The sequence below is a fragment of the Triturus cristatus genome, chromosome 7 (genome assembly GCF_964204655.1).
Source record: "Triturus cristatus chromosome 7, aTriCri1.1, whole genome shotgun sequence".
In the NCBI taxonomy this organism is placed as follows: domain Eukaryota; kingdom Metazoa; phylum Chordata; class Amphibia; order Caudata; family Salamandridae; genus Triturus; species Triturus cristatus.
The window spans coordinates 1,617,339,055-1,617,348,878 of record NC_140590.1 but is presented as its reverse complement, the minus strand read 5'-3'; the positions used below and the strand labels follow the sequence as shown (position 1 = coordinate 1,617,348,878).

At 49.1% G+C, this 9,824-nt stretch overlaps 1 protein-coding gene across 1 annotated transcript; it reads right to left on the bottom strand.

Annotated features, from left to right (window-relative positions):
• Window positions 1–4,292: 4,292 nt before the first annotated feature.
• SOX12 (SRY-box transcription factor 12) lies at window positions 4,293–9,016 on the bottom strand. The gene has a single exon (XM_085614600.1). It carries the CDS (start codon window positions 7,899–7,901, stop codon window positions 6,918–6,920), a length of 984 nt encoding a protein of 327 aa, XP_085470726.1. The 5' UTR covers window positions 7,902–9,016; the 3' UTR covers window positions 4,293–6,917.
• Between the last annotated feature and the right edge of the window lie 808 nt (window positions 9,017–9,824).

Genomic DNA, 9,824 nt, shown 5'->3' with positions numbered 1-9,824 from the left:
TCTACCTTCAAACAGTTATTTTCCCAACTCTTGGCCAACAGGTCCATTCCTCTCTGGATTCCTTTGCCACCTCAATAAAGGCTCTAGTTATGTTTAACTTCCTTTGCTTTATTCAATTCTATGTTTTATATTCAATAGCTTGGACATTGTTCATGGTTCCTTTATTTAACTTCATTATTTTTTACTGTGTTTCCACATTGTCTTCAGCGAGGACATTTATCTTATATTAACCTATTACCAATGGACAAACTACTCTTCGCAGTTTCTCATCTGATTTTTCCGGATTGTAACCTAGCACTTTCTCATCCATGGCTAACTAGTGAGGGATAACCTTCGACACACTCCTATTTTTTAAATGCTGTAGTACAGGTGACTGTTGACACATTCTACAAAACACATGTTCCTACTTCGGTAGTTTAGAGTTTGTATGTACAAGCACAAATCAGAACATGCTGTCACCCATTTTCATCCAGAACCATGCTCTTCACCTGAAAGTGTGTGTCCGTCTCCATGTCCATCTGGGACTCGAGTGACAGGAATGCTGATGGCGGCACTAAGAGATTTGTTGATGCTGGTACTGTTGTAAAGCGTGTTAACTGTAGCACAGGTAAGGGGTGTGTAGAACCTTGCATTTTAACAGAATATGAGTGTGGCTCCTGGTGTTGGTGGAAAAGATTGTGAATCCCAGTATCACTGTGGCTTATCAGTGCAACTCTAGACTCTCTTGTGTACAAAGCGTGAGAAAGAGTATGAAGCAACAACAGATAAGAGGAAACAAGAAAGGTTTTGTGCAAGAATGCAATTTATTTACGAGTTGTAGCAACATTAAACACTTTGTGAGAGAAGACAGTGCAGTGCCTGCCCTCACGATGAGAACACAGTGTCCACATTAATAAAGTGCATATATTCTCCATGTTGGATTTACCAGCTCTGCCCAGGACCAGTGACTCACTTACAGAAGTACTACAAGACACTGTCACATCACATTACAGCACTTGAGCACAGGCCACAGGCTGCTCTAAAAAGGAAGGGCTTTAACTGGGACCTTCTGCAAATAACTCAAGATCTGCAACCGGGTGAGGTATGTGTCTCTGAGCAGTTATGGTACTTAGATCAATATTTACTAAGGGCCTTAAGTACCTTTCACCATGAAGTATTAGTTTTAGAAAAAAAATCATTGAGTAGAAGTGATATCACTGGATGGCCCAACATGGAGGGCCTAAGGTAGAAGCTATGTCACTGAGATCAAGGAGCGACCTTCGTCTTTGGGGACATGGAGCAGAATTCACTGAGGGTCCTGAGAAGTCAATTAAGTGAGTGGCGTGGACTAGCCCATGTCACCCAGGAGCTCCAAGTACAAACCATGTCACAAAGGGCTCACAGCAGTCTTGATCACTGAAAAATCCACAAGTACATTCCCTGTCATCGTGAAGCCCCAGGAGGAGCTGTTATGGCTGAAGTGGTGAATTTGTGGTTCCTGAGTAAGACCTGTGCTTTATGGAAGAAGTGTGGGAGGCACAACCATCAGAACACGTTTCCATTTGTTTGTGTGTAACACCCTTTACATCCTCCATATGGGCAGACCCTTCCCTGCCATGAACCTGTAATTGTAATTTGGCATGTATTTGTGCACTATAAGCCCTGAGGATTGTTCGCTTCTCCTGTCCATGTCTTCACCATATTTGCGTACCCTTCACTTCTCAGCTCAGTCGCAGGAATAGTTAGAACTGGAGACTAGTTAGAGTGAGAGGTACCAGTGATGTTGATTGAGGAGCCACCAGAAGAAGACCCTAAATCAAACTGCATCTGCTTTGGGGGATACTTGATGGAGAGAGTCTTCGAATAGCATTCTCCTGTAGGAGGGCTACCCACGCTGCCATGAGGATTTCCTGCATTTCACTGACAAAGATAATGTTTGCAAGGGCGCTCCTGGTGCGCAGCATTCTTAGCAATCACCAAGTAGCCTTTATGTACATGCTACCTCGCCTCTTCATCATTCATGGTGGACGATTTATCACCATACAAAACGGGAGCGCCAACCACCTCCGCGTCCCATCCCTGTAACTGATAAGTGTGAACAGGAGAGAGTGAAGTGCTGAATGCAGACTCGGCTGATAACAGTTGGAAAGAGAATTTCCTCCAGGTGGAAATTATCTCCAGTGTATACAAAAACCCATTTGCTACCAACTGGGTATCGTATTTTAGCCCAACTTAGATTTCCACTATAGTGCTACAGTAAAATGTCCACCTCCACCCACCATATTCTGCTATGTGCTTTGGGCCACCTCTCAAAGTTTCTTTATTGAGAGCTGTGCTCTAAAATTGTAGATATATACATATTTCTTTTAAATAGTCCAACATACCATTCACAGTATATAGAGATGTACATTTTATGTGCATAAACACTTCCACCTGCTCTTAACAGATAATCATTACTTCAGACCAAGATAGATTCCTCACTCGGTCTGTGCTGGTATCTGAGGAGAGGAGGGTTTAGTCTGAGCTGGTGTCAGGCATGCAGGAACTCTCTCAGACAGCTGATGTCACTGAGAGGCACTCCCTCGGTTTGTGCTGGTGTCAGGGAGAGGAGCTTCCTCAGCCTGTTAATATCAGTTTACAAGGGCTCAGTCGTCTCTGAACCAGGGAAAGGGGGCTCTTTCAGACTACAGGTGTCTGTACAGCTGCCACGTGCCTCTAAGTCACGTGGGACATCTTCAGTCAGTCTTAGCGTGTTATCCAACAGACCCTTGCACTCTAGGATTTCAAGGCCAGACTTATAACAGTGAAGACTACAAGTCCCACAGTGCAAAGGTCTATTGGGTAAAAAACACGAACTTGAAGTATTTGTCTCACATGACATATGGCCACTTGGCGGGTTGGTGTCAGGGAGAGAGCTTTCACAGCCTGCCGTGGCGTAAGAGCGAGAGACTCACCCAGTCTGGTGTCACACAGAGGGCTCACTCTGGTCTGGTGTCACGGAGAGGTACCACTCAGCCTGGTTTGATCTGGAGAGGGTTCCCTCAGTATGCTCTTGTATCAGGGAGAACTCTCACTAAGTTTACTCTGGTTCAGGAAAAAGGCTCACTCAGTCTGTCCTGGGGTCAGAGAGAGGAGCTCAGTTAGAGCCTGCTAGTGTCAGGGAGAGAAAAGACGTCGCTTTGTTTGTGCTCGTACCAAGAAGAGACGCTACTGCCGGCTGGTACTGGGGAGATGGGGTGCTTAGACTGTGCAAGATAAGACACAGAGAGGCGCTCCTTCGCTCCGATGGTCTGGGGACTGGTGCTTATTCTGTGGTAATGGCAAGGAGGGCGGGTCCTCAGTCAGTGCTCCTGTCAGGCAGCTCAGTCTGTCTATGCAAACTTGGGTGAGGCCATCGTAAATTCGTGCCAAATTCGTAAGGGGACTGGGCGGTGCAAGATGGGGGGCTTGTCCAAGCTTGTGCTCGGAGAGGGCTCCTTCAATCTGTGTTTGGAAAGATAACTTCGCTCACTCTCTGAAGGCAGACAAGAAGGACCTACTTACTCAGTTACATAACCCGAGAAGCGCGTGCTCTGTTTGCTGTCCGCCCCCGTTCCTCCATGCTGGCAGCGCACTGAAAACTGACACCCACCCAGCGGCATTAACTACCCGTCCTTAGATCACCCCCAATCTTGCCACCGCCTCCATAATGCAAATGTGGGGAGACCCTAAAATCGGACAGCGTCTCACTCATCCTACAGGAGGCAGGGCTCCATTCTGCGGAACGGTATGCGCATTGTGGCGGGTTCGCACTTATCTCTACAGGCTGGCCCAGCAGGGTGAAAATAGCAGAAAACCGGTGGAACGTGGAGGAGGGGGGGGGGGGGAGAAGAGAGATGGAAGGGCACGGGGAGGACAGGCAGGGACTCTGTAATTGATGGAGGGAGAGGAGACGGTGCAGAACGAGACTGTAGGCAGCACTCGGCACAGCCTTATTAGCATCCCTTCTAGGCTCTGAAGCTCTGCTCCCTTCCCCCCTCCCTCCCGGCATCTGTATCCCAAGAATATGTACAGACACAGAGCCCCGTTCCTTGATATGAGTACGTGCTGTCTCTCCCTTTTCACCAAGCTACATTTCCATCACCGCCCCCCTCCCTCTCTCCTCTCATCCCCCCCTCCCCCCCCCCCCCCCCACATCTCTCCATGTCTCGCCGTCTCTTTCTTGCCAGGCAGCGCTTGTGTAATAATTGCATTCACCCCATATCACCCCTTCCAAAAGCTCCACAACAGGACACAGTGAGGTCGCACGAGGACAGTAATAACATAATGTAGTTTAAGAGGAGGTCTTGGGTAGGGGGGGGGGGGGGGATTGGCCAAGAAGATACGTGTGGCATCGATTATGTAACAAGAGCGAGTCTCGAGCACGGACAGCACAGATATCTCTCTCTGTAACTGCAACCCTGTGGGAAGGCGCGCTTCAGCGGTTAGGGCTGAACCACACGGGAGCCTGCACACAGACTGGACAGCAGAGACGACACGACACCGGCCAGGGGAACAGCAGCCTCAGAATAACTTTATTCAGACTTTTCAGCAGGAGCCCTGTGGTGACCGCGAGCTGCTGCTGGCCTGGCGACCCACAAGTGACCCGAACTACACAGATGCTGCACTAGGGTGACGTCACTCGAAGCCCGAGGTGGGAACCCACATCAGATATATATTCGAGTGTGTCTACTGCTGCAAGCAGTTTTCTTTGGCTGCTGGGCTCTTGTCGACTGTAGGCTAGTACCCAAGTTCATAAGGGGGTCTGTCTGCTGCCTACTGAGGAGCAGAGGTCATGAACAGGTTTCGGGAGTCTAGCTGCCCAGGGGAGCCGAGAGCTCCGGGTAGCCGGGAGATTTATTTTCCTGCCAACATACCCAGAAGCAGGGAAGTCCATTTTCTGCAGCTATGACACCATTGCAGGTACGACTTTGGGTGTCCATTGCAATGGCGCCCCAGCAGTCCATAGCAGCTGCCCCACGCTGCTGCTGTTGGCCACATTCTGCTGCTGGCTTTGGAAGTGTGGTGGCACTCCAGGGACAACATTCCCTATCCTACTTAAGTCTTCCAGAACAGGGCCTGGAAATCAGATCCCACACCAACCACAGACACTGTCCCCATACATAATGGCAACTACAGTAGTCAAGGGTTGACATTCCTATCTCTAGGAGGGAACAATTTGGCAATTGAAAAAAGAAATTTCCTGAGTTTTGTTATCCGTGGGGACTTCGTGTTGTGCTCTGAACTACCTGGAAGAGAGAGATTTTCCTGAGTTTACATCATGCTTACAGCCGTGGGTATTATGTACCACTTGGGCAGTGTTGAGTAATTGCAGAGCATAACAGCCTCCCGTTAGTGCCAAAGAGAACAGCCCCACCTCCATGCTGTATCAAAGGATATCTCCAACACCTTTCCTTTGACCAAATGATATCCCACAGACCACATTAAAGTACTGGGGAGATCTAAGACCGCCCCCTTGTTCAATCATTGAGAACTGCATTAACTTCCTTTCATTAAGATCCAACGTCAAACCTTTAGTCTACCAAGAGACCCAGGAGTATCCCTGTGCAGTAAGAGGGAGATACAAAAGCAATCCTGTACTCGAGAAGGAAGATCTGAAAGCAGCCCTCCCTAGCAGAATCACCCAGCCTACATCTACCCGGTACTGGTGCATGAGTGGAGGCACGCCTGCGTAGCAAGAGAGTGTGCCCATCAACGCCCTCCACGCACACCCATTGGTTGCCAGCTAGCATGAGGATTTACTACAGCCGAAATGTGTAGTAGAAGGCGTGTCAGGCTCAGAGCACATGGGAGCAGGAAGACGCGGCTTGCAAGCACCACGTGTATACAGAGGTGGACAGTTTTTGACTACTTTCAGTCAAGTAATCTCTAAGATTCATTGGTTGGGAGTAGGCAGAAATAAGGTGCGATGGGAGAAGTGGCATGCATTGTGTCACCCTTTAAGAGCTATAGTTCTTTTTGATTGGACAATATGTTCCTTATTGTACAAGTTGTTGGATATCTAAGCAACTGACCTCTATCAAAGCATGCAAAATAACATCAGAGCATCGTGAGTGTTGTTTTTGGCTGATCTGAATGCAAAAGTAGGCAATGGTAGGACTGTAACCAAAACATAAACATAGTAATCACCCCCGTGGGAATGTGGTTCACACTACAGGAAACCCATAAATAAATAAATGCATAAATAAACAAATAAATAAATAACGAGATATATACATACATACATGCACGAGTACATAAATAAATGAATGTGAGAACCTGGCAGTGAAGAAGTGATCTTTTCTCACTTGAGTTCGTAAAAGAGTAGTCAGAGAATTAGCTGTTAAACACAGACTTCGCATCAGATAGGTGACAAGAGGAGAGAGCTGCCCAAGGCATGTTAGTCTTGGTGGCAAAGAGGCCGAGGAAAGTATGGAGCCAGACACTGCTGGGGAAACCTGTCTCTGGGACCTGAGAACCTAAGGCTGTATGAGAGGGTTGGAGGGAGAGCGTCCCAATGCTTTGTGTGGCTGGGCTTTGTGTGCTGAAGTATAGCATGAACATTCGATTAACTAATCTTCAGGGTTCTTTGATGGTCAAGTATCTAACTAAGGTCACATATATGTACACCATTTGGAAAAGATATACATTCAGAGCTCAATCGCACGCAAATTCTGCACAGCAAGATTTCCATGTGAGGAGGAGTAGTGTAGACAATGTTCTCCAGTCCCTGCATGGACTAAGTTCAGTCTTGGTCCGGGAGAAGTTAAAGGGAGGCTACCTGCAAATTCAGGATGCCTTATAGGAATTCGGAGAACACTACCTGCTTTTAAGTGTCAAGATAGAGTACCTGATTGCTGTCTTTGAATAGACGGTGCCTGGACCCTGATTGGATATGAAGTTTACCTGCTGCAGAAGACTCAGTATGTAAAAACGAGGTCGGAGATGCTCGAAAGCAGCCAGTCTCCAGCTATCATCTCGGTCACCTCCGGAGTACAATAGTCTGGGAATTCAAAGTGGGACACAGCGCTGATGGGGAACGGGTCCAGGTCTCTGTCTAAGGCCTCACAATCCAGAAGGCCACAGGCATCTGCCTCTGGCTGCATCCCAGGAAGCAGGAGGTCCGAAAGTTCATCTCCAAGTTCTTGGTCATCATCCGAGGTGAAGGAAGATGCCCACGACCTGCTGGAAATAGGGGAGGTTGAGCCATCCCCCTTTGACCACCCACACCGAGGGACAACTGCTGAGCAGGGTTGCTCTGAATAGTCTTTACTTTGAAGTTGGAGAGCTGCAGCACCTTCGCTTATTGTGCCCATAGGCAGCCAGTGCCTGGGAGATGTTTCTACAGATTCCTGAGAAGTTACTTCTGCGACTTGAAGTTCATGCAGCTCCTCCTGCTCTGGAAAGTCAGATGTCACTGGGTGGTCACCTGTTTCTGAGGGCAATGATACACTGAAGGAGATGGCCCGTCTGTGAGCAAAGGGCTTGACTCGGGCAGGAAGTGACTCCGTGGCCTTGCTGGGCGAAGATTTGCTTTTCTTCCGTGGCCTATACTTGTAATCCGGATAGTCAGCCATGTGCTTGAGCCTGAGCCTCTCTGCTTCCCTGATAAAAGGGATCTTGTCTAAGTCTGGAAGGAGCTTCCAACGAAGGCCCAGCCGCTTGGAGATCTCGGCGTTGTGGACATCGGGCCACTGTTCCATTATCTTCCGCCGCTCAATCTGAGACCATACCATGAATGCATTCATTGGACGCTTGATGTGCCCACTAGGAGTCTTGCACCATCCAGGCTCTCCTTTAACTCGACCAGAGTCTACCAGCAAGGATTTCCTATTGGATGGTCTGAAGTGTATGTCCATCTTTGATGCAGGTGTTGGATCCCCAGACTCCCTGTGTTGGACCATCCTGTGCTGTTGGGTGGAAGATGCTGTAGTCAGAAATCACTAAATGTTCCCTTGTTAGAAGTTCTGCACGATTGGCTGGCCAGTAAGAAGGCCTTCTGTATGGGTGTTCAATTCTGAAGGCTTATGAATGAGAATTGCATTTTAGAGCAGAATACAATCTGTATATTTCTAGAAGCCAATAAAGTGAGCTGCTGTTACCCAAATTAGTGGTATGGATGAGTTGGAAATTTGAAAGATTGAGCCAAACTTGCAGCATTCCCCTGTGATTTCCAGGTTACCCACACAGATCTGTGTTGCAGGTGCTGACATTGATTGAGCTAACTGACTTGCCTTTTGTATCATTCTTATGACATGTAGTTGTCGAGCTGGCAGGATCTCCAGACCCTTGTGGGTATTGTTATCACTGGGAACCCTTCAAAGCGCAGACAAGTGTGCTGCAAGAGGATCACATGGCTTTGGTGCTCATCAGTATTAATAGTGGTGCTGCAGGGCACCAGATGAAGAGCCAAAAATGTACCATAAGATTGCGGTCCAGTGTGTCTCTCTGCACTGCTTCTGCAGGCTGGCAGCTGGTCCAATCGCCCTCAGTTCTGTTCTTTCTTGATGAATCTTGGAAACAGGCATGCAGGACTTTCCGTGCCACACGGTGTCCTCTGGGAAGTGGCTGGAAATTTAAGCATGGGACTAACATCTGCAAACTCTTTCAGCAAAACATGGACATCACCAATTTTACAGCATGGACTTGGCACTTCTCTTTTTTTTTCAGCAAGGGCTAAGCATCGCCTGATTTTCTCAGTGTATGCTTTCCATCGATGGGGTCTCTCAGCGTCCACTTTCCATTTGTGGAGTACTCCAGTGTCCACTTTCCAGTACTGGGGTCATCCGGGGTCTACCTTCCTTTGTCGGTTTCCACCAGCGTGGGTTTGGCACCGCCGTTCTTTTGCAGGCAGACCTTGCCAGGCACTCCGGACACTTTCAGCGTGGGTTTAGCACGACATTAGCATTTCCCGGGTCTTCAGCAGGTGCATGTGCGTTACAGGTTGCCTCAGCATCGCTCTGCTCCTCGCGCCCTGGGCACCAAGCTCTGTCTGGCGCTGCACACACTGGCGGCGCGCTTTAACTCCTGCCCGCAGCTCTTCTGTCTGCACCCGCCCGCTTCCAGTCTGTCCCTCCTCCTACCTCAGTCGCCCCAGACGCTCCCTCACTCCCCGCTGTCTCCCGTCTGGCTCTGCCCACTTAGTGTAAACACCCCAGCGCCCATTCTTCTGAATGGGAGACCCCTCCTTCGCCCCCCCTCATTGGATGGGGGCAAGCATGCAGGATTTGCATTGGCCAATCGATTCTCGGCGAGGAAGGGGTTGCTGGAGAGAATCTGCACCTCTCTCCTCGCCGCCTTGCCTGTCACCTCGGATCGCGCGCCACTGTCACCAGCAGCAGAAGGTGGGGAGGGTCTGGGGTCGGCTGTGGAGATGGAGGGGGCGGGCAGGCGGTTGTCGCTAAGAATGGAGTAGGACTGGGAGGTGCCTACACTGGGCATTGAGACGATAGGCAGGGAGGGTCCAGGGCTGCTGCCATTGGGCAGTGGGATCGAATTGCTTTGGGTAACTGGCACAGAGAGAAGAGTTTAGGAGACCCTGATATTGGCTAAGCAGGGGGCAGCTAGCATTATAGAGTGCTACTGCTGGCAATGGGCACGCAGGGAGCAGGTGTATAATGATCAAACTAGGCATAAGAGTGCAATAAGAATTAGGCAGGCCTGCTGACGTTGGGGGATGTGATGTGAACAGAGAGGGCAGAAGGGGTGTGTATGCTGTCACAGGGCATAGAGAGCATGATAAGTTTTAGAGGCAGCGGGTATTGAGCGTGCAGGGAGTACTGTAGCATTATACTGATATTAATACACGCTGCTTTACCTAGCGATGG